Source organism: Patiria miniata, unplaced genomic scaffold (assembly GCF_015706575.1).
Source record: "Patiria miniata isolate m_02_andy unplaced genomic scaffold, ASM1570657v1 HiC_scaffold_5, whole genome shotgun sequence".
NCBI classification, from domain to species: domain Eukaryota; kingdom Metazoa; phylum Echinodermata; class Asteroidea; order Valvatida; family Asterinidae; genus Patiria; species Patiria miniata.
The window spans coordinates 14,458,768-14,484,269 of record NW_024037072.1 but is presented as its reverse complement, the minus strand read 5'-3'; the positions used below and the strand labels follow the sequence as shown (position 1 = coordinate 14,484,269).

At 38.6% G+C, this 25,502-nt stretch overlaps 1 protein-coding gene across 1 annotated transcript; it reads left to right on the top strand.

Annotated features, from left to right (window-relative positions):
* The first annotated feature begins 2,965 nt into the window (after window positions 1-2,965).
* LOC119740900 (ubiquitin-conjugating enzyme E2 R2-like) lies at window positions 2,966-24,620 on the top strand. The gene is made up of 5 exons (XM_038216375.1): window positions 2,966-3,274; window positions 15,051-15,137; window positions 18,334-18,434; window positions 20,551-20,685; window positions 21,708-24,620. The coding sequence occupies exons 1-5, from the start codon at window positions 3,098-3,100 to the stop codon at window positions 21,937-21,939; spliced, it is 732 nt and encodes a 243-aa protein (XP_038072303.1). The 5' UTR covers window positions 2,966-3,097; the 3' UTR covers window positions 21,940-24,620.
* The last annotated feature ends 882 nt before the right edge of the window (window positions 24,621-25,502 follow it).

The following is a 25,502-nucleotide window of genomic DNA, read 5'->3' as shown; positions in this document are numbered from 1 at the left end:
AATCATGCGCGTCAATCTTTTTTTTTTCCAAAATGTTCCGCGGTAGCTCCAACAGCGCCCTCTATTGCCGCACCTCCTCAATTTTTTTTTACCAAAGAGCACCAAGGAATGGGAAATTGCACCAAGGCAAATGATCGAGAGCACCAAGGCAAATTATGGAGGACACCAATGTACATGAGAACACCAAATGGTAAAATAGTACCCCACCTTGTCTGTACAATCCAAGCTTGAAAAAAAAAATCCTTACCCTAATTTTTTTTGGGGGGGGGGGGGGGAGGGGGAATTAGGGGAAAAGACCAAAACCAATAATTACAACCTTTTACCCTTGACTACACGCAGATACCTACATGATCAACAAAAAAATAAAATGCCAAAAAAAAAAAAATCCCTGTCTACCTACCCTATTTTCAAATATACCATGTAATTGGAAGCAGGACTATTTTTTTGTTTGCCTAATTTAGTTGACCGTTCCATGGTGGGACCTAGATAATAAACATCGAAAATAAACATCCGTGATGCACTTTGTTTTTGTCATCAGCACTGTCATGGATCAGGAAAATTTGTATGACCACAACGGACGGTGCGCAACCCCCCCCCCCCCCCCCCAAAGTCTTTTCCTGAATGCTTCGAATTTGTAATGAAAAGTGCGTATTCCTACGAATGGGGTGATAGAAAAGGTATGACATAAAGTTGGATCATTGAGGCCATATTTCACTGACAAGACTGAAAAAAAAGAGTCCCGCTTATAAATGAATAAAAATCATGTTGAGATGAAACCAAAAATGCAATTTAATATAAAGGATAGACGTCCTCCTCAAAAAGTTATGTGTCAAGTTATTTTGAATTAATTTTTATATTTGCAAGTGATTGTTCTGCTTTACTATTTTTGAGGAACTTTTTGTTGTTCAGTATAATCGTGAAATATCTTGCACATTATGTTGTTCATCGATCCGCATCAATCTACGTGACCACTTCACTTTCAGGGTCAACGATTGAAACAGCCAGGCGTACATGAAGACCTTGAGAGATTTTCTTGTTGGCCTTTAACAATAGCGACCTCAATAGTTAATAGATGGGCAGTCGGTAAACCTTTCTATGGCGGCCTAAACAAAACATAGCAGAATTTTTCTTTGCGTCCTCGCTGCTATTTTATATGTAAATAAAGCAATTAATACCAAATTCAGTAGCTTCAGGATCAATTAAAAAACAGTAGGCTTTCACTTGATATGTTGTATTGTCATCAAGTTTTTCAGGACCAACGAAAAAGCATTATCATTTATGTTATTTTTCTTTAGACGCGTGCATTCGGGGCCCTCGTGCACCACCCGACGAGGATTTCGGCCTTGATCGGTCATTTCCGGACATCTATTATATGACGTCATATCTACTTTCGCCATTGCAACAACGGTATCAGGTCAACTCGGACCCAAACCAAGTCGGACCCATGCCAAGTCGGACCCATGCCAACTCGGACCCACGCCAACTCGGACCCACTACCAACTCGGACCCACTACCAACTCGGACCCACGACCAACTCGGACCCACTACCAACTCGGACCCAAGCACGACCAACTCGGACCCAACAATGACTCAATCATTTTAGTTTCAGAGATTATAGTTATAGGTGATCTTAATGTTAGTGCTTATAAAGTGAAGATATTCTGTAATTACATTGGGCAGAATGGCGCTTTTAGTTTTGTTGTTTTCTTGTATTGCCGCTGTGTGGAGCGTTATTTTATGATGCGTACAGTAAATACTGTTGCTAAACACTCATCGTTTTGAACGCCATGAAACTAAACGTGCTTAGCTTTTTGAAACTGTGACCTGTGAAGCTAAACCAAGAGGTATTAATAGCGTATAGTATAGGTTAGGCATATCGTATGTCATTTGTACAACTTGATATATACGTGCTTTTTTCAAAATCTCGATTTTCTTTTCCGAAATTCAAAGGATTATAATTTTCAGTAAAAAATAAATTACTTGTTTGTTTTTGCAGGCCTTTGTTGTGTAACAAGTGGTTTAAGTGGCACATTTTGTTTCAGTGAGGAAGTTATTAATTTGAAATAACTATTTAGGCCTTTCATTTCATGTAATTGTTGTTTTTTTAATTCACATGCTGGCTTTGAATTTTGTGGGATTTTTTTATGAATCTGTTTAACTTTTAATAATTTTTTGATTTAACTTTTTTGTTTAATATGAAACCTTCGTTTTTCTTGCAGTGTATGCAATGGTGTTTATGTGGGGTTTTTTTTAAATAGAGATTAGAATAGACTTCGTTTTTATATCTTATTTATTTTATTTAGTGACTTATGTTTACTTATATTTATTGAGTTAATAATGTTATGTTTGAAAGTGTTTATGTTTTAATGCCATACTTTCCAATTTTATTTTTCTATGAAGATCTGTTCTTAATTTGCATACTTGTTACGTTGAAGTTTGGATTAAAAATGAAATAAATTGCTGTTAAATTTAGCAAGATGGTGTGAACGATGTCAATTAATTTAATGAAATAAACAATTGGTTAAACTTTTAAAGCGCAATATGTTTTAATGGAAAACAAATGAAAATAATAATAATTAATTACACTTCAAGTTAAAGTGCATTTCAAAATAGCATTTTAATGCGCTTAAAAATGTTATACTGCTGCAATACAGATATGAGATAATTTACCTTACAATTACAATGAAAATTTATACTAAACAGCATCACTGTAATAACAGATGAGAAGTGGACAAACTTTTTGAAATGAATGATTGAAAACGATTTCGAATGATTGAAAACGATGGGTCCGAGCTGGTCATGCATGGGTCCGAGTTGGTAGTGGGTCCGAGTTGGTCTTGGGTCCGAGTTGGTAGTGGGTCCGAGTTGGCATGGGTCCGAGTTGGTAGTGGGTCCGAGTTGGCATGGGTCCGAGTTGGCTTGGGTCCGAGTTGGTTTGGGTCCGAGTTGGATCGAAACCGCAACAACAACACACATCAGATGTACTGCGGTGCGTATGGGAACTGAACTACGAAATTTATCATCGGGAAGACAACAAATCTGACCATTTTTTGTGCTTAAAACAACCAGTGGAAATACGATCGTCGAGACGGTGGACATGGCAACGACACCACCGTCTGCTGCCTTGCGAGCTCTGAGTGTAGAACTAAAGAAAATAAACGATGAACCAGTGGAAGGTTTCAAAGTAACTCTCCCAAATGAAGCGAATCTGTTCGAATGGGAAGTGGCGATCTTTGGGCCACCGGAAACGCTCTACCAAGGGGGATATTTTAAGGTATTTCCAAAGTTTATAGAGGAAATCTTTTCATGTCTAATATCCAGACTTGATTTTGATAATCTTCATGCCGGTTTTGTGGTTGTTTCTTTTTATGTTTGTTATGAATGGCTTCAGTCTTCAGACTGTGCAGTGTACTTGTGCGAATTAAGCATGTGATCGTGTAGTTACGAGCCCCACTTTCATGATTTTAGTTTCTTTAGATTCGATCAAATTAGAGTCAAGGGTGTTTTATCATTTTAAAATGACCTTTTCAACCTAAAACAGACTTCTCTCGATTCAAATGACACCTTTTTGTAATTGTGAACAGTTTCTTGGGGTAGAAATGACGATTTTTGTACGTGGTTTTTATGATTGGTGCCATGCAGTTCAGCGCGCCTTGCATGGTACATATCGTTGTATTTTCGTGTTGCGTTTTGTCATCATTTTTTTACCCCCAAATTTCCCTCAAAAATTCAAAACCCTGCCTTCTATGCATTACTTCTACTTCAATTCTAGAATAAGAAGGCACCCCGTGTGCCTTCCACTTTGTGTATTTAGTCAGCTAGTTTAGCCGGCTTTCTTTCAAGTTTCAGTAAACAGTATAAAGGTATTAAATTACCTCCACTGTTGTGCAGGGAAAAAATGTTGCAACCTGACGCTACTTCAGCGATTGTGTACTACAAAGTCAATGGAGAGTCAAGAATTTTTTTTAAGTATTTCCTAACAAAATTGGAAATGTTTCTCAGTCCCAGATTCATGTCTTATCATCATTTGTACAATAACTGACCTTCATTGAGATGATTATATGAAGAAAAAAGTGGCGGCAGGTTGCAACTTTTTTTCCCGTTAAGTGCAGCACCCAATAACCTGTGGATAAGGGCATGTACATGTAGTTCGTGATTGAGAGATCCTAGTGGTTCAAGTTCCTGCTGGCAACATTTTCAATTTTTGTTTCATCCTAAAAAAATTAAGAATATGGTTCTTTTCTTTTTTTAAATTGACTCCAGCATTTAATTACAGAGTTTTACATTTTCTTTTTGTGATTTGTAGCTCTGAAGGATTTTTTAAAAAAGGGAAATAAAGTTCGAAATTATAAAATGGTCTGATTCCCATCTAGTCACAACTACAATGTTGGCGCGGAACCAGACTAAATTTGTCAACTTGGTACAAATTTCTAAATCCCCAAAAAAGTTACTGCGCATGTTCAGTGCTTAGCCGGCAAAATATCGTTTGCTTAAATTTAGCCGGTGCTGGCTAAATATACCCTGCCTTCATTTTTTGGATCTTCGTATTATGGGATTTGATTGGGCCCCATGATAGACAAATTGCTTTTACATCTAGAATTCCACTTTCTCAAACAAAAATTCCCCAAAAAGCTTCCCTGGTTGATCCATAACTCTTTAAAATTTGTCAACAATTGTTTTTAGGTCCTCAGACCGACAATTTTTTTGAGAAACCTGAGTTTTTAGTTTGAATCGATATGAGGCTCGTATTGATCAAAAGGGAACCTACATGTACTGGTACAATGTATGGTTGGCAGTTTCCCTTTGTAGTTTGTTGGAAAATCACAATCTTTTTGTTGATAACTTCTGTTAATTTTTTCACTTTGCTGTCCTTCCTTGATTTGCGTGAACAGTCTAAACAGACCACACACATGAATGACGCACCAACGTCCACAGTTCTGGCAAAAAAAATCCATTTGAATACTGTGTGCATGATGAAAATCTGATCTCAGAACTGGTCATGTGTGATAATATACAGACGCTCACGTATTGCCCCGAGCACTGATGCCTCATTTAAATGGTGATGTGTTCACTATAGTGAATAAGTCGGACTAGGCCATTAAATCCCAAATTTACACAATTGTACATGTGTGAGTATACAGCATAAAGAAAGGAATGTTTTTACCTGAAGTAGTATCCAGTGGACTGAAACTGCCCTACTTGACGTTGAGTGATTATTGCCCTAGCAAACGGGTGACCGTGTTGCAAATTTTCTCACAGATACTAGATTTGCCGATTTGGTTTTTTTATATTTTTTTTAGGGGGAGGGGTGTTGTTTGTTTGTTTTATGTGTTTAGAACTGAACAAATTAAATTCAAAACAATTCCTAAATGTAAGTAGATTGAGTGTTTTTTTCAGAAATAACAATTAAAATTCTAACATTTCTGTGATTCATCTAGACCATATCATATTTCATTGAGTTCAGTTTCACAAAATGAATCAATACATGCCTTGGTTAACATAAGTTGCGTTAGATCATAATGGGTAAATCTTTTGAAATGATTGGAAAATGGTCAATTTCCTAAAACCTGACATAACCAGAAAAGGGGTTCAACTTCAACTTCAACCTGTGTGATACGGAAGAAGTTTCTTTGAATTGTTTGTTTTTGTTTTCCTTGTTGAGTATTTAACTACATGTACATGTAGTTGCAGCTGGTATTTTTATTTTTCTGTAGGTTAGGTATCGGAAGTAAGTTAGTATAAAAACTGGGATAAAAGTTTTACACTTTAATTAGCATCATTAACCCTTATAATGTCAACATTTCTAGACGTCATTTCACATAACACAAAGCCAATGTCTAGTTGTGGTCGACTGGTCGTGTACACTGTACTTCAATTCTGAGCTAAAACCACATCTAACCATCACCACCTGTATGGGTGGCTGGTGCGTAAAGTGCTCGCTTCTCACCCATGTGGCCCAGGTTCGAATCCTAGCTCGGACCACATGTGAGTAGAATTGTTCGTTGATTCTCTCCTGTGCCACGAAGGTTTTCTCCGGGTTCTCCGGTTTTCCTCCCTCCGCAAAAAATCCACACTTTCGATCTCTGGCTGTGCTCCGTGGTCAGACATGGGTCGTATGGCGGCAGGCTGAGGCGGCTTTACAAGCCAGCGGCTCGACCATGTTGTAGCCGCGTCCTAAGCAATTCAGCTTCGCAAAGCGAGTAAGGATGATTAGCCCCCCAAATTATTATTATAATTACATCACACTAGGTAACTCCCCGCCAGCACTCTATCTAGCCACTGGCTGGGGTCATACAATCCTACCCACCCAAGGAAAATCGAGGACTTCAAAGATAATATTTTTTATGTGATTAATAACTGTGCATTTTTGCTGGACCCTTGCTGGCATGAATCATGAGTGTTTGATAATAGCTTGGGGCTAACACTACAGTACATCATTCATTAGTCATAGAATGCTCTGTACTCCAGTCTTCATTATTCATGAATAGCCTCTTCACAGATTGCAGAAAAATTGTATTTTTGGTCGCTGAATCACTGATGTTGGTGACAGCCTTACATACCGGTACCATAGTCAGTGGCGCACCCAGGATTTGGTTTTGGAGGTGGCTCAAATGTTTTTTCAAAAAATATTGCCCAAAATTTTGGGCTGCAGAAAAAAATTGGATTTTTTTTTGGAGGGCGGACTATTTTGACGTTGGTGGCGCCACTTACACCCTTATTATACTACTTGAAAATAGGCCACGTACGTATCACCAAGGTAAAATCGTGGGACTAAAAAAAAAAAAATTCAAAAAAAAAAAAAATTGACAACCTCTCGGGGGGGGGGGGGGGGGGGGGCTCGTGCCCCCCTCCACCCCCCTGGGTGCGCCACTGACCATAGTCTAGAAAGTGAGAAAGGTTCTCATTTGTTTGAGGTTTTTTGTGACAAGCTTCTTATACCCTTGGAGTACAGAATTAATTGCTGTAATGAGATGGCATTGAAACAAGGCACTATGACGTTCAAGCTGATGGGCTCTTCAAGTCTGTAGTGGGTGCCATTTTAGCACACCAATTTTTAAACCATTTGCCATCCAACCTGGTCTTTATTCATTTATAAGGTCAATAAATAAAAGAGATAACGCACGATACAAAATCCCCTATTCTTTGCTCCATAATCCGACTGTGAGAAATGTCTATTGAATCATGTACTGAACACGGAGCAAGGACTGTCTGAATCATTCATTTTTATAGTGATAAAAGTGCATACATGTACAGTACATGTACTTTAAAGTACCAAGTAGCTATAAAACGGATAGCTCCATGATATGTACATGTAGTACAAAGGAAAAAAAACTTAGAAACCTAGGTTTATAAAAGAAACATCATGTATGATTTTGCCTGTTAGGAATGATGGAGGTTGTCTTAGCAACATGTATTTTTCTTTGTGTACAGACTCTCTACACATGTATTTTATTACAGCACCCATGATTGCACCATTTATTTTGAGGATTTGTTATAATTTCCCGTTTTTTTTGGGGGGGGGGGTAATTTTTCAAACTCAGACTCTTTGTTGCGCTCACAGGTGGCAAGCTATTGTTAAGAAATGAGCATTCACAGGTCACATGGGTGTATAATCAATGGTTATTTGTGTGGTCGTCTTTATACTGTGCACAGGACCAGCTGATACTGTGACCTTTGACCCCAGGTGTTTGGCGTTCATGTTTGGCTGTCACTAGGATAGCCTTGCACATCATTGTCTGATAGACACAGGGAAAAAAACGACGTGTGCTATAAAAATTTGAACATTTTTTTTCTTTTTTAGTAATGCACAGGGATGAGATTTGTCCGAGTTTTCCCTGATTTCAGGATTGTAAAGAAATTGTGAGAGTTTACCATAAAGGTTTACATAAAACATGTATAAAACATGTATATAAAACAAAAGAAATGAATATATTATGGGATGCGTTTGTGCAAACCATACTGACATAAAAATTCATTTACAAAGTAGAAATGGATGGTTTGGGAGGGTTTTTTTTTTTCTAGCAAATATTGTTTCACTGACTTTTTTTGAAGTTTTGTATTCGTAGATGCTGGAAAAACTAAGAAAAACAATCTTGTTTCTGTAGTCTGGTTCCCAGATCCCATTTAAGATGAAACAGAGCAGTTTAAAGACGTCAAGGAATTTGTAAGGTCAGGGAACTAGTCTTGCTGACTTGCACCCGTTCACGGACGTGTAACCAGTTGCTAACAAAATGTGGACTGACTAAATTTGGTAAATTGGGGGCAGTTGTTGAAAACAAGTCTCCAACGCTGGTCTGCTTTGTCATATTTACATGTACATTGTAGATACTATTTATTGACATCGTGAGTCAACAAATTTTATGTTATCATGACTCAACAAGGAAATGGAGGATTGGCTTCCCTTTTTTCACTGCAGCTGAATAGTGTGTGTGTTTGGGCTTTCAAGGAAATTACATACCATGACGTGTATTATTATTGTACAATCAGGGATAGGGTGGGGGTACCCCTCTTTATTGAAATAAATAGATTTTGTTTGGTAAGTATGGACAATTCATAGGTTTCTCAGCAATATCATGAGTTGTATTCATTGGCTCATAGTGATTTTGCATACGGTAAATACTTGTGCATGTGTTTTCTATATCTACGTACTTGTACATGTAGGCCTATAGATAATATTTTGAGAAAACAAAGAAATTTCACCAGTTTTGGGCCTTAGAAAGTTGTTACAGACAATGTCCAGTCATCAGTTAGTCATTTTGAGAAAAAAGTAATACAGATTAAATAGAATACATGCAGCCTAATTGTACCAAACATTGAGAACTGTGTGAAATTATCCTATCATTACATGCACATTGTGTTTTTTGTTGTTGTGGGGATTGGGGGGGGGGGGGGGTGCAGCATACATGTAGTTGGGTACCAAAACATTAAATGTTCTTTTCTGTAAGGTTTCCCTACATTTCAGGATTTGTAACGATTCGTTGGAAAACAAAATAGCCCCCCCCCCCCCCAAATGCACTTTTTAAAGTAGCCATCTGTGCATGTAAACGCAAAAACAACGCAAAAACAAACCAAGCTTCTTGTGTCTGTCATGGGAACATGCCAACTTACTCTGTTTCACTGAAATGTTTGTATGTGGCTGTCCTCAATCCTTGTCAAATCAATCCTGCTCAGTGTGTGGTTGACTGTACTAGACAGTGCCCATATTAGGTGAAATAGCTTGTAGATTAGTCCCAAAATAACCCCCCAGATATTGTTTTGTGGACTGAGGAGTCCCAGACTACGGTTCATCGTGCTTTGAATTTATGTTCGTCTCAATACCCACAGCATTTAAAATCAAATTGTAAACTGCGTCTATAGAACTTTGTAAAAGTTGTAGAGTAGTTTGACAAGTTCGCACATTTACAGTATATTGCAGTGCATACGTACTTCCCCGGTATGTAAGGCCAAAAAAAAAATACTCGGTCTCTGGTCAGACCAAAGTTCCGGAATTGATGCGGCGACTCGGCTTTTTTTTTTTTTTGATTTTTTTTTTTTTTTCAAGCTTGGATTGTACAGACAAGGTGGGGTACTATTTTGCTTTTTTTGGTGTCCTCATGTACATTGGTGTCCTCCATAATTTGCCTTGGTACAATTTCCCATTCCTTGGTGCTCTTTGGTAAAAAAAATTTGAAGAGGTGCGGCAATAGAGGGCGCTGTTGGAGCTACCGCGGAACATTTTGGAAAAAAAAGGTTGACGCGCATGATTAAAATCGACGCGCGCGCTGACCAGAGACCGACTATTTTTTTTTTTGGTCTAACATGCTGTACATAATAATGCATGCGTGTACAGTATACATACAAATTACATTGTATGTGCACATTGTGTACCGGGTACATGTTCATCTTTTCAAACCGTGGCCGAAAAATACCAGAGAACAAAAGAGAACAATATCGTCCACGATTCCCAGCATACGTCCGCGATTGGGGTCGTATACAAAACCAATGGGATTCTCCCTAAACAGTTAGTTCAAACAAAAGAGGGACAATAGGACGTCCACGATCAACGGTGATGTTTGGTGCACACATGAATGTGCACACATGAATACATGTACATGTACATGTATGATGTATGCAAGCACAATATTGTTTGAGTCTTTTGTTACATGTTGTACAGGTACAACTACATAACATGTACATTGTACATGTGTAGTTGTGTAGGTTATGGACTTGGAACAATGCCTGTTTACTCTATGGGTAGATCGATGTTGTGTTCATGTAGACAACAATACAACAGTGTGTGTACATTGTTAACCTTTGACCTGAATGGGAAACATCTGTTGCTCTATGTTTCTGTGCATGTGTGGGAACATTTGCAGTTACCTGGAAATGGACCTACATGTACTGAATTAACAAGAAAATCCTTTCTCAAAAATAAGATAGGAAATACCCTGTGAAATTATTTCATCTGAAATGGTGTCATTCGGAAGAAAAGAATCATTGAAAGTGGTTTGGCCAATTTCATAGAGCTGCTTTTAAAAGAACAAAATTTGCTTAAGCATAAAAAACCCTTTGCTTAATATATTCAGGTTACCCACAAAACCCCATGTGATTGTTATGCCAAGCAGACAACAGCTAAATACCAGTCACAAGCAGAGTACATGGCATGGCGTTTTGGCCGGGAACCTAATTATTTCAAGCAAGGTTTTTTTGCTTAAGCAAGTTTTGTGCTTAAGCAGCTCTATAAAATTGGCCCAGTTCATGTTGGATGAAGTGTACAAAGGTTTTGCAGTATTCGGAACGGATGACGGATACACACACAACGCGTGAGGCTGGAAATATCTGTCAGCGACCCACTCGCAGCTTCCGAGGCCGGAAATATCAGGGTGTGCTGCCTGAAGATGACGGCCTAAACCCGTTTAGCATCGAGGTTCGTGAAAACAATCCCACGCCTGGGTCCAGTCAATGTCAAAATAATCCCGGCGCAAACTGGTTAAGAAAACGAAAGCGGTAGCAACGGAATTTAGTGACGAGACCCCAAAAATGTGCAAAACCGTAAAAATACTTGGGAGAGCATCTGTCTACAATGTACATGTATCATGTACCAAGCACTTACAATGTACATCAGTACAGTACTACTCAATCTCTAGTTATGGGGTGTTTCCAAATAAGGTCACAATAAAAACATATATGTTATGCATATGTACATGTACATGTATGTAGAGCACAGTGTTGTAATGTACATTTGCAAGTGCTTTGATCTCTTTGTGGTCCCTACACCATTGGGGGATATTTTTTTCAGGCATTTGTGCCCCAGGCCCCTATATTCTAAAACATTTGTCAATGAAGGTAAATTCCAATTTGCCTACATAAACTGTTTGGTTATATGTACATAATACATGTGCCTATACATACCCTACATCATCACATACACTGTATGTCTACATGTATGTGTACATTTCAAAGGCATTAGACATCAGCTGATGCCTTTGTATTCCATCTGTCTATATGTTTATGCACCACTCCATGCACTCAGACCACTGTTTTGAGTACATTGCCTGCACAAGACAAAATCCATACATGCACTGTGGTTTGTTGTGTACGGAGAGCACCTTCAAATGCTTCATGGGTCAAATAGAGGCCAGTTCCTTCAATGCCCTTTGTATACAAACAATATACAAAATAACTCTTTAGTGTGTAACACTAATTACACCAAAAATGTAGTTAAAATAAGCATAGAGAAACTGTAATTGGTAGAGATTACCGGTGCAGGTAGACACTGCTTTGTACATGAGCATTTACAACAAGATGTTTCCATATCGTTAGGCTGACGCGCAGACATTACGTGGAACCGTCGGCAAAATTGAACCGGGTTCAACTTTGCCGATGGTCTGCGCGATAGTTTGCGTCTGTCTGAGTTGTCGTGACACTTCCGGATGAAATGTTTCCATATAAAACCGGTGTACATGTATGTCTGCGTTGCAGTTTGGGTCTTGTTTGCGTTTCACTTTGCGTTTCTTACGTCGATATAGAAACTAGGCTTATAATTTTCAGATTTCTGCAAGTATGGAGTTATGTCTGTAAGCATGAGATTTGGTGCTGCCAATGTTTAACATTTTAAACCTTTGTCTTGATGAAAACAACCTAACAGGCCTAAAGTGTCAAACGCTGTGCTGAAGTTACTGGACACTTTTTGACCCAGACATATCCCTTAGAATGTTTCCTCATCCTAATTCCTAGATACACAAATCATCAATTTCACAGAATATGTGCATAATCATATACATGTATGTAAGTTGTGAACTCCAGTTTCACAGAATCCACTGCAGTATGAGTTTGTGAATTTCTATGAATTGCTCAACATACATGCAGTCATTCACATGTGTCAACCAAAATAAATGGTATTCTGACTCAAAAACAAAACCAGTAAGTGGAATCAGAAATTGGCACAATTTTCATTTTTAATTCCGCTTGTTCTGCGAAGAATCTCAGTCAAAATGCAATTGTATAAGCCCATGCTGTTCTCTGAATCATTTTTTTTGTCTCAAAAAATTTGACTATTGAAATTCACTCTACATTGTAGTGTGTTAAAATTTTACTTCAAGAGTGTTGAAGTTGCAATACATTTTATTTTAATAGATCGATTTTATCAAAATATCAAGACTTGTACCAGTAACCAATCTACCCAGTGTAATAGTGTGATACCATTGACATTTCTCAGTATACATGTACATGTACATGCACAGTATACAATACAGTATAATGTACGTGTATGTAGCTATCATATTCACATGATTTACATGTGAAAGTCTTCAGTACTAAATATTGATATCTGGAGGGACATCCAGTGTGACCTGTGCGGATGTGATACAAAATGTACATGTACACACAAAAGATACTACGCATGTTATCAGATACAGTAAAGGTTCCCTAATTTCCTTGATTTGTTTACATACACCTGAGTACATATGATGGGGGAGAACCAATGATATCTGCGTGTGAACTATGTATTGTACATATTCTGAAAACGGTACAAATTTGCATGTGTGCTCGTATTTTTTCCATGCACGATTTTTTTTATTCCATTTATATTGGCTCCAACATCCTATAGTCATTGCCAATCTCTTTTCCCCTTCCCTTCGGAATTCTAGGAAGTTGGGAGGAAAACAAAAAACAGGTGTCTGAAATCCTGCATATGTACGGTATCTCCATCATATTTTCCTCTGACTTATGTATGTAGATTACATGCAGGTGTGTGGATATTGTACCATAGGTGTGGGAAAGTACATGAATTATTTGTGTTTCATGGTTTTGTTTTAGTTCATCCCGTGCTGAAATGCTGACATTCCATACAAGTTTACTGGTACATTGTATACATGTACTTGAGTATGTATTTATGCCAATTACAGAATGTATTGTTTTTAGGAATGGAATGCGAGTTTCATTGTGTACAATAGATGAAGTTCATATACAATGTATGCTGTTGCACCAGATAGTGTTTCATTGCATAATTTCCAAACAAAGGCACACAACTACTGGCCATTGCTTCATGCGTGGTCAGCTTGGGTTCACATGTGGAAGATGACCATCAGATGATAATATGCCCTTCATACACCCACCCATGGGATGATGGTCAGTGCAGTGGTCGAGAAACGTGCCCTGCCCATGATCTGATCCATTGTCCAGTCGTGGTCAATCTGGTTGTTGGCCAGTCTGATACCTTGCCACCCCCCCCCCTGATGATTCATACCTCATGGTCAGTCATTGTACCTTGAAGCTTGATAAAAAAAAACCCTACAAACCACAGAAAAAAAATTATCCACGAGAGATTATAAACACTGCCAGCCTTTATGCTACATGATTATGAATGCAGTATAGAGGACTCTGTCTAAATTCATGCTTACAAAATGTACATTACTCAGTAAACCACAATGGGGGTTGTCGGTATTGTGTCCACAAACAAATAATCGCTATGACAGAATTAATGTCCGATACAAAATAAACAGTTAGAAACACCCCCCATGTTTTTTAAGGACAAAGAGACTTTGAATACAGTGCAAGTAAACGTGTACCTGCATGTATTTCATATCATTTTCGTTACCACATAAATGTTCAGCTGTAAAGGTATAGTGTACATACCAATTTTGACATGCCAATATTGAAAATCTGAAAAGAAAAAAAATAATGAAGTTCTATTCCGCTGGAGGGTCATGTACACATTTGTTGTACATTTATGCGCAATATTTCTCAGTTGACTTAACAAAATTTATTACATGTAAAATGTATCCGGTTTTGAGTGCATTGAGAATTTGTGGCAAATAAGTCTTTCTGGAAAGGAATATGGTTAAATTAACAATGAATACATCATAGAATAATAAAAATGAGTGCATTTATTTTTCAGTGGGCTTTTTTAAAGGCACAAACACTCTACAGTTCTATTTATATGCAAATGAATGTGGGTGTATTTTTCTCAGTGAAATATACATGTCTTTTATGTTTGTTGCCAAAAGAGATTTGGTACATGTACATGTATGTAATATTAATTCTTTGTCTTTTGAAATGTATATCTTCATGTTCTTCTTATACATGTACAAGTAGCTCTGCCTTGGTGGTATTGTACGTTTTCAATGATATGCTACATGTGCATGCATTTAGGGATAAATTTTAGGAATTGACATTACATATTATTGTATGCATGGAACTTTTGTACATCATGTACACATGTACATGTACAATGTATGTGTGTAAAGGGAGCATGGGCTCAGCAGTATGTGGGGGAAAATAGCCTCGACATATTCCTTTTCCATTTTCAAAGGTTAAAATATTTTACCCAAAAAGTGCTTGAACAAAAATAACCGGGCACAATCAATTTTTGATGACTCTGTCACATGCACTTAAAATGCTCTTACATCTTGTCTGACAAATACGGTAAGTAATTTTATATTTGTCCAATGCCTGAATGTACGGTACATGTACATGTCCTTTTTTCTCCCTTTTTTGTATTTTGCTCACAAGTTGTGAACATCATCAAAAACTAATTTGGTATCATTTTGTTTTTCTTCCTGATTCTGTAGGCACAAATGAAGTTTCCACACGACTATCCGTATTCACCTCCAACGTTCAAGTTTATCACAAAAATGTGGCATCCCAACATATATGATGTAAGTATTAGCACAGCAGGGTGCCTGCCATCCAGTGGCTTTCTCTAGAAAACAGGCTTTTATTTTTTGTTAATGAGCAAGAATTATGACGTCAATTGTGTCGACTGATTACAATTACTGTGCATAGGGAATGTAGAGGGCATACATGTACGTGTACACTGTCTGCACTGTGCACATGGTGGCCATTTTGAATAATTCACTTACACAGTGGTTCGTGCTTGCGTAGCAACTCAATCTCCACTGACGAAATTCGTGGCCTTGATGTAGGTTTTCGTTTCACTTGGCTCAGTATTTGTGAGTTGCTTAGCACACGATCATTTACAACAAAGCCTGATAATCATAGAAACAAGTGTCAGTTTTCTGCTTGGTGCCACTGCACTGGGCGGATCTGCTAATCACATGAATGTTGCTAAGCATGGAGATAATTTCACAGTTTTCCCGCCAAACTCCTTTATTGTCTCGCCTGAACAAAGTTCAGGAAAGAGACCCATGCAATCACTATGTCATGTTGGTATGTCCATATGTTTGTGGTATTTTTGGAACCGAATTTAACATTCCTACTGGTAGTTTCGGCTCACCGAATGTCTAAATCTGACGATTCCTAATTTCGTTGCAACAGTGACAGCCTATTGTAAATTGGCCTATGTGTAGCAAATCATGTTTGGCACAGTGTTTCACTTGTAATAAATTAAAAAAAAAAAAAATTTAAGAGACATGTATGTGTTTTTTTTATTTTACCTCACGCAGAATCCTTGTTGCTAATAGTTTTTTGGAAAAGTTTTGCAAAGAAAATGTCCACGTAGAAACGGTTTCAGTTTCCAGTCAGCTTTCATGGACTGCTAATTTTAGGTCGGCACTTCCCTCTGAATTATATTACACTGCCTAGAAATCCCCATAGAATGATTTTCTGTTTAGCAGTATCGAGAATTTGTTTCCTGTTCCAAGGAAAATGATGAAATATACTTCGAGGAATTTTGGCAAATTTTTTTTTGCACATGGCAAGTTGCTGGTCATAAGTAATACTGTTTGTATGCTTTACACATGTACATTATACAGTGTTTTGTCTGGGTGCCTGTTTCTGCCAATTTTAAGTTTCTGTGCTCAGGAAATAATTTTATGCACTTAGTAACATCTTGAAATTGCTCTTTCGCCCTAACTCACTTTTTCTGTGTGCATAATCTAGCTGTCAGCATTTTAGGTTTTGGTACCTCAGAAGTGGTGGGAGAAATAGGAGATTTCAAAATCGTATTTTATTTCAAACTGAATAACGGTTGTCCGGTTTCACCCAACGTCCCTATTACCTCACAGTCATATGACAACAAAAAGTGAGCAGTGAGTTGCCGCGTGCAATGCCCCCCAGAGCTGTGATGGTGAAAAAATTGGATGGGAACACTGTGATTAGTCAAATGGGCAGGCTATTCGTGAACCAAAAAGACCACTCGCGAGTGAACGCGGTAGAGACCATGGAGCAAATTGGGAGATGTTCCAGGTTTCTTTAGCCCGTGTAACAAAAAAAAGGAAGACATTATTTTTTTTTTTAATGTTGGTTTCGAATATCCAGTTTCTGAAATCCAAACCGTAGAGTGGAATGCAAGCCAATTTTTTAAAAATCCAGATAGTTGTTATTGTTACTATTATTATTTATAATTTCTGGTAATAAAACCAAGGATTCCTCAAAAGTACCCCAGGCATGCTAGTCACTGTAGTTCAGAAGCCTGAAGAAACCTGTACAGAGGAGACAATGAGAAGAAATTACAGTTTTAGAGGTGGGAGGAAAACCCCAGAATGGTATTCTGGGGAAAAGCCACAGAATCAGGCAGGAAAACCCAATCCACACATTGGCCCGGGCGGGATTTGAACCCGGGTCACGGCGGTGGAAGGCGAGGAAAGTACCGCTACGCCAACCCAACTCCCCACCATACCTCAGTGTACTTTTTTCCCCACTCATGTTGATTGAGATGAACCTGAGTTGGTAATCCCCTAGGAAGGATGCCTTGATTCAAACATGATGACTGTGCATGCTTGGAAGACAAGGGTGTAAAAGCTCCCCAAGGCCATTCATGTATCAATTATGGAACATGCTTGAACACTAGATGGCACGTTTTGACCATGCATGTTATTCTTATTCTTCACAAAGTCATAGGCATCGTCAGCAATGCATTACTTGAAAGTCCATCCCAGTCTCCCCTAGCTTTTAAAATATGTACATGTAGTTGTATGCAATATGCTATACAGTACTGTATGTAAGCTACATATGTAAATATCAGCATCAGCTGATTTCTTGGAAATCTGTACATTGTTTGTCGTCAGATGTTTGCCGTTTCTAATGTTTAAACCTGGTTTATTTGTTTTCCTTAAAACATTCAGACTAGCCAATGAAAACAGCCCTATTTTACTATTTGCTATGCAAAAATCAGTTGAGAATTCAACGTCAGAATTTTGCACAAACTACAGGGTTTAATTAAAAAAAAACGAAACACAAATGTCGGGACTATTGTTTTATCGAGGTTCTGCATGTAGCACTTTCAAAATCTAGGATATGAAAGCCCAATTCATAAACTTTGTTGTAGTACCGGTACTTACAAGAATCATTTAAATCACTCATGTACTTTTCAGGTTGCGGAATTTTAAACACAACCACCGTTTTAGGGTTCTGTCCACGCATCACAAAAAAATTCAGTGTTCTTTCAGCAAAACGAAAACAAATCACATAGGGATGTGCGTGAATTGTTTTCGTTGTGCTGAAAGAACGCACACCTTTTTTGTGATCTGTGGACAGAACTTTAAAACGTTGGTTGTGTTTAAAAGTACATGAGTGATTTGAATGATTGTTGTACTAAAGGAAAGCTTATGAATTTGGCTTTCATATCCTAGATTTTGAAAGCGCTACATGAAGAAATTCACTAAACAATAGTCCCGACATTTGGGTTTCATTTTTTTGACTCACCCTGTATAAAAAAATGGTTAAAAAAAATGTCTTGTTCATGAATTGCACAAATTTTGCTAACGTTTAAACAACCAAGGCTGGTGTTGGACAATGTACAATATATACACAGCACTCAACTTGCAGCATACTGGCTGCCACGATCTCAGTGTGTGAAAGTCAGTTTGTGAAAGTTTGTGCTTTTTTTTTTGGTTCTTCCTTCCTCGTCAACTCCCGATAATCTAATGTCACTGTTTCCTTCCTGGTACCCAGCAAACCGGTGACGTATGCATATCAATCCTGCACCCGCCGGTGGACGACCCACAGAGCGGAGAGCTGCCTTCAGAAAGATGGAATCCTACACAGAGTGTTAGGTGAGAAATGGGTCACTGCATTTTGGAATATTAAATATTTTACTTTTTGGTTGAAGTAAAGTGGCCTTTGTGCAGGAGATGTTTATCACTAAAATCAGTCAACCAAAGAAAAAAAGGACTTTTTTTTTTTAGAGCAAGGCCTTTTTTCTGGGCCAGGCCCAATTTCATAGCTCTGATAAAGATGCATACCCCAGTGTTGGAGCAAAGGCTTTGACCCTCAAGGCCAAGGCCAAGGCTTTGACCCGCAAGGCCAAGGCCAAGGCCAAGGCTTTGACCCTCAAGCCTCGAGGCCAAGGCCAAGGCTTAACCCTCAAGGCCAAGGCCAAGGCCAAGTCCCTGTTTTATGAAATGACCACTGATATAGAACTAATTATAGTCACATGAGTGACACATCATCACGCAAGGGCGGATCCAGAACACAATTTGGGGGGGGGGGGGAAGAAATTTTGTTCCCCCCCCCCCCAAAAAAATAAGTGGGTCAAAAAATTACGGCTTGGGCTTCGGGGCCCGCTTAAGGGCCCCGACAAATTTTTGGATTCGAGATGCTCTGTGGTGCGATCTGAGGCAATTTCTGACCACTTTAACCAATGTTTTTTGAGGAAAAGATGGTGGTGTACTCATTGCCTGCCTTTATTACGACGTCACATAAAAACAAATGGTTTCGGGTTTTTTTTGGGGGGGGGCATGGCCCCTTTTGGCCCCCCTGGATCCGCCCTTATCATCACAAATTGCTCGTTACGAAGAACAACATTTCTTTAATTGCAATCAACATGCTCGCATAGGCCTACACCGTTTTATGACTGCACTGTATCTATTAAAGTATAAGTTCAGGTCTTCAATATGGTTTAACTAAACAAAATAATGATGTACTTCTATATTGACACACAATTCTCCCAAGTGTAACAAAAGGGGGATCCAAGAAACTGATTTGCGAAATTTATATTTGCTGGCCCAACATGGTCAGAAATATCAGCATTAAAAACAGATACATGCAAATCTTTAGCACTTATCAGGGAGACATAATATACAACCAATCAGATCTATTCCATAGTTATATGCAATTAAAGTGATCATCTCATTAGCCCCACAAGTGTACGGAATATTTTTGCAGCAAATCTACTACAATGGTAACAAAATGTGATGCTACAAAAGTGGAAGTGTGGCCAACACACAAATCTATAGGATGCTTCCCTCCTCCATGGTGATACGATTAAAATGGTAACAGCAAAATTTCGAACAGATTTATCTGGAAAATTCAAAAATCTATGGGCCTTGAAGAGCCTTGACTCAAAATTGCAAGGCCCTCAAGGCCAAGGCCAAGGCCAAGGCTTTTGCCCTCAAGCCTCGAGGCCAAGGCCAAGGCCCTAAAATCCAGCCTTAAGGCAGCCTTAAGGCCAAGGCCCAGCATCAAGGCACTACATCACTGGCATACCCCATGCTCTTTAAAATATAGATTTTATCCTAACAATATCCTAATATAGATTTTATCCTAAATTTTGTTTTAATGAAAAAAATACTTCATTCCGATTTTGGGCGTCTGCAACCCTCTGAAAAAGGGCTTTCATTTTGTGCACAAATAACCCGCCCTGCGAGAGCGGAATTATTGTCTGGTAGTAAGTAGGAGGTTGTGGGTTCGAGTCTTGCCCAAGAGATTTTTTTTCTCACAATCACTCAGGGACAACACTGAGTATAGAGTGTTTATAAAAATACTTCAGTGAAGGGCAAAACCAATATTGAATTTACATTACCCTGATGCAAAATTCCATCTTATGAATAATTGTACAATGTACATACATGTGGACCCTTTTATGGATAGCCGCCGGACCGATACTGTGCAGTGAAGGTATATGCTTACGCTGCATTGTGGGACAGTTTGTGCTGCACAAAATCCCCATTTGTAGGGCAAACTGTCCAAGGATGCAACCTGCAGCATTGCACACTTTCGATCTATCCGTAAAGGGTCCATGTTTTTTAAAATTTGCTTAAAGCTGTGGCATTGCTTTTAATACTGCATATTGTTTGATACTAGAGGGTTCAGGATACTCCCTTGAAAAAGGCTCAAGTGTTAGAGGAATTTTTTTTGTTTAACTGCCGTTCCCTTTTTTTTTACTCGCAGAACGATCCTGCTAAGCGTCATATCGCTCTTGAACGAACCCAACACATTCTCGCCTGCCAACGTCGATGCCTCCGTCATGTACAGAAAGTGGAAAGACTCCAAGGGCAAAGACAGCGAATACGCAAAGATAATCCAGTGAGTAGCATGAGTTGCCCTCAGGAAAGGTTGCTAAAAGTTTCTAGAAGGACCTTGTCCAATCCCTTACCCCCCCCCCCCCAGCCCACTGAACATGTGGGCAACAGCATGAGCTCCTGTCCAATGTAACAGTACATGTTCTAGCCGGGCATCGTACGCACATGCATGCAGCTGGACAATTGTGTGCGCATATCGGACAGCACGGCATTGATTGGTGCAAACATCCTGGGTGGGGTTAAATGGAACGGTCTATTATAAAGGCAGTTGTTCCCATCTGCCAATTTCTATTACTTTAACATGAATATATTCTTGATCGAGAGCTGAGTTCTCACTGGTTCATGCACCATCACGTGACAGCCGCTAGTTCTCTGTTTACTGAGCGCGCACGCGAGGTTTCATGCACAGGTTAAATACGCATGCACAGTAGACTATCGCACTGGTTACCAGTGCGCTAGTCCACTACGCATGCGCTTTACGAAGCAATCACAGAACTAGCGCGCATGGGTAGTGCGCACGCGTGAACATCGCCCTAGCAGCATACAGCAGCTACATGAAAAGATGGGGACAACGTTTTGCAGACATATCCTTTGACTTTAATTAGAACCCATCACCGAGGTTGTACCATGCTTGTGTGCAGATTATGTGCCCGTACTTTATGCTCCTTTAATAAAAAAGGGTTGTTAAAACAGGCGGGCGCTACAACTTAAAGAACAGCACCCCTTCAGTGATGACTTCGTATTATGTTTGACAGCAGGGATGTAGTCGAGTCCATCACAAGTCCAGACACAAGTAATTCACAAGTCCATTCACAAGAAACAGTGGATGAACAATAACAAAGGATATGAATAGCTTGTGATTTGAATTGGGACTGGAGGACTTGTGGTGGACTGGACTAAATCCTGTTTGACAGATTATTGTACACTTAGAAAAGGACTGGACAGTAATACTGATGCCTGAATGAAACACTGTAATAATTTTTGCTGTTTCTACCTCCTCTCCCCTCCCCCCACCTTGCCCATTAGTAAACAAGTCCTTAGGACAAAAGCCGACGCCGAGAAGGACGGCGTGGTGGTCCCTACAACCCTCCAAGACTACTGCCTCAAACCCAAGACACAGACCCCCTCACACAGCTCCCAGGACCTGACGGATTTCTACGAAGACGACGACTATGATGGCGACTACGACGAAGAAGAGGAAGAAGAGGAAGAGTGTTACTATGACGACGAAGACGACTCAGGCAACGGGGAATCATGATGATGTCGCAGGCTGCACAAAGCCCTGAACACTTTGTATAGTTTTACTAGCATTTGGGGAACATTATTTTCTTTCTTTTGTCTTAATTGTTTTATGTGTGTTGTTTTTTTTTTGTTGGGGGGGAAGGACGGATGGGTGGGTGGGTTGGGCATTTTTTGGGTGAAAAACTCCATTTTTTGATAAAGTGTTTTTGCCTTGTTGCGATGACCACGTTTCTGCTTTTGAGACTTAGCAGACATTGTCATGAGAAAATAGAGACCATCTTGACTGAATTTAACGAATTCTTACATCATAACTTCACATCATACACACAGATTCTTTAAACAGTAGTAGACTATGCACATGTACATTTGAAAATTGTCTGTGGCGTTGACCCATCCATGTTCACCATTAGTATGACTTTCCTTCATTTAGGAGCATCCCAGTAATTTTTGAAATGTAATGGTGAACTTGGATTGGCCTACAGTGCTCAAGTGAGCAAAACTTCAATACTTGTGCTTGTACCAATACAACAAGGCAAAGACAAAAAGTGCCAGAATGGATATTTTCACCCATTTCTTTGTTACATGGTTTATTTAGTTATGTTTTGTCGATTTTTTTTTTTTTTGAGGGGGGGGAGGGGGGATTTGATGGAAATTTCATCCAGTTTTGAGCTTGTGCTTGATCTCCAAATGAGCTACCATAATAAATCAGCACAAATTTATCCACTTCACTCCGGAGCCACGCTTTGTAGGATTTCCAATTCATCTTTTTTTTCCAGATTGTCATCAACCCTATTTTCCTTGACATTTTTCTTGACTTCGAATTTTTAACATCCAACACTTTAGAAAATCAATGCATATTCTTCAACAAAAAAATCAAGCAACGCTCGAAGTAATTATCTTATGTCCGTCGCACTTCATATTTTACGAAAATTCATGAAAATATGGGTGTTGGATTTTTGGAGTTTTTGGGATTTTTTTTGGTACGAAAAAAGAAAGAGTGCATAATGTAACCTAGTTTATAAACCAAAGATTTCTGAGGAGGATCATCAATTTTGAAATGAATATCTGAACCTTGTAGTGAATCTCTCGCAACATTTTTTTTGCTCAGAGCCAGAATTCACCAATCGTTGTTTCTGTTTATTGTTTGAATTAATTGTTTTCTTCCCCCCTGCATTTTTTCTTTTGTGTGGTTTTATTTGTATCATATACCTCAACATTGATATTTCTGTTGGGTTTCATAATTGTCATGATTTCAGATTCCAGCAGATGTAATTTAACGGGAAACGAAACTTGTAATAAAGTAATAAACTCAACCCATACTTTTATCACAGATTGCACTGGGGCGAAGACACTTTTGTACTAAACCTGTAAACTTGAAAAAAAAAAAAAAAAAATTACTGCTCTAATTATGCAAGCTGAAACCAATTTCTGTGCATTAATTTCTGCATTATGATGACAAGTTTAAATGAAGAAATTAGCTGATTTTTGTGTTGTTTTATGAATAAGAGTTTGTAATCAGGAAAAAAAAATGTATTTTCAGAACAAAACTCTCCGAACTAAGAATATTCATGGATGTTTACAACAACGTTGCATTGGTATTGAAATGTATTCATTTGACTGTTGTGGAGGGATGATAGTATGGACCTTTGACCTCTAGTACCCAGAATGCATTGGTGCATGGGTCTGACTTTTACGAGAGATTTGAAAGGTACACTAATTTTGTTACGGGAACGGCAGGTTGATTTTTTGTATAAAAGAAATGAGTGTTAGATTTTTGGCAGATGTTGTCATTGGTATGTGATCAGGTTATCATAGAAACGAAATCAACTCCTAACAAAATTCGGAGGGGAAGTTGATTTTGAAGTTCATGTTTTTTGGAGTTTTTAATCGTGCAGTTGGTCTGTTTTTATACCATAGAATGTTGTTTAAATGTTGTTTGTAATGTTAAAGGGGATGAAAATGTTGAAAAAAAAATCAACAAAAATTGGGGTCCATTTCGTCATCAAAACATTTTTTCTAAGAAAGTAGAGGCAAAATGTTGGCGATATTATTTTGGAGGTTCAGCATAATGATTTATACTTTTTTTCTGTAGTAACCCTATAGGTTTTGCAGTTGCACACACTCAAAAACTTTACCCAGCTTAGGAAATACATTTAACGAGGGTTGAACATCAAAATCAAGCTAAAAGGCCTGAGAACGAATTTCAGATGGAGAATGATCTTGGTTTGGAATATTGAAAACAAATGTCACCCAAAAGCAACAAAAAAAAAAGAAATATATAAATAAATTTAAAAAAATGTTAATCTGTTTATTTTCAGTGGCAATTTCTATACATAATTTTTTTGTTCAATCAGCAATTTTTGTACAAATATCTTTAAACTCTTCAATGAATGTCAAACTTCCATTGCTTCAATATTTTCAGCTCATATATTACACCCTCCCAGCAGTTTTCTAACATCTTTGATTTTTTTTTTCTTGGCATTTTTTTTTACCTGCAAAAATAAAATGGTTAGGTTTCTGTTGATAGGCACAGATTCTAGGTTAATACTTTAGTATAAAATCTCTTTGTAATATTTCCTACTTTTTTGTCTCCATTATGACCTAAATTATTTAGCTTTCTACATACACTGTACAAGTAGTCAGATAGAGTTATGTGGGACTAGTGATAATAGTCAACAATAAATGTAAGAAACAAACCACCTTGGTAAACTGAGTCATTTTGTACAAAGTCTTGGTGAGGTACTTGGCCATGTTATACTAGTAAAATGTTACACTAGTAAAATATGGTAAAACAAATAATAAATAGAAGTGCCTAACTATATTCTCAAATTGCCTTAGAATGCAGGATAAAGCATCGTAGATGCCCTGGACCCCCTAGCAGGGCGTGTCCCACCCCCTCCCGGTTCGTATCAACAACCCACTGCATCGACAACCCACTTCCTAGATCCGGATCCGCCCCTGATACTCCCCTGAGATTACCATATGACTACAAAGATGGCAGTATCTGTGATGATGATAACTCTGTCGTATACTAAGAAGCAACTGCAAATGGTCCATAATTATGATGCAAGTATCTGTGTCTCAACAATGGGCCATATGTCCAGTGGTACTTTGGGGGGAAAAAGTACTGGTATGTTTATCACACTCTATGGAGATGTAAATGTTAAGGGTCTGGCTTTACCTTGGTGCATTGTTTCTGCCTGAATGTGGTGGCTATTCTGATTGGTCAGTTGTAACCATGACTGGGCAGTCAACCAATAGCAGGCTACAATTCTCAACGGGGATGTTCTAATTCTAATTGGCGCGGTACAGCAGATGTGTGGTCCACTATTGATGGGTCCTGTTCTGTTGATGGTACTCGGGATACGTGGCTGGCATAATGATCCCCTGATTATCATAAACCCTTTACTACTTTACTTTCTCCTATAACAAAGGAGTATTATGACTAGAGAGGGTTGTGAGAGTGATTATATAGACAGATGTCTCCAAAACATTATTTACACGTAATGAGGATGGATTTTGGAGCAAAGGGCACCCTCACAGTTTGGTCTTATTCTGGTTTTGTGGCATATGGAAAAA

What these genes read in the sequence shown, in the direction of transcription:
- LOC119740900 (XM_038216375.1), top strand. Translation starts at nt 3,098, where the DNA reads ATGGCAACGACACCACCGTCTGCTGCCTTGCGAGCTCTGAGTGTAGAA. An exon ending in ACCAAGGGGGATATTTTAAG is followed by an intron (nt 3,275 to 15,050) that starts GTATTTCCAAAG and finishes CTGATTCTGTAG; the next exon opens with GCACAAATGAAGTTTCCACA. An exon ending in AATCCTACACAGAGTGTTAG is followed by an intron (nt 18,435 to 20,550) that starts GTGAGAAATGGG and finishes TTTTACTCGCAG; the next exon opens with AACGATCCTGCTAAGCGTCA.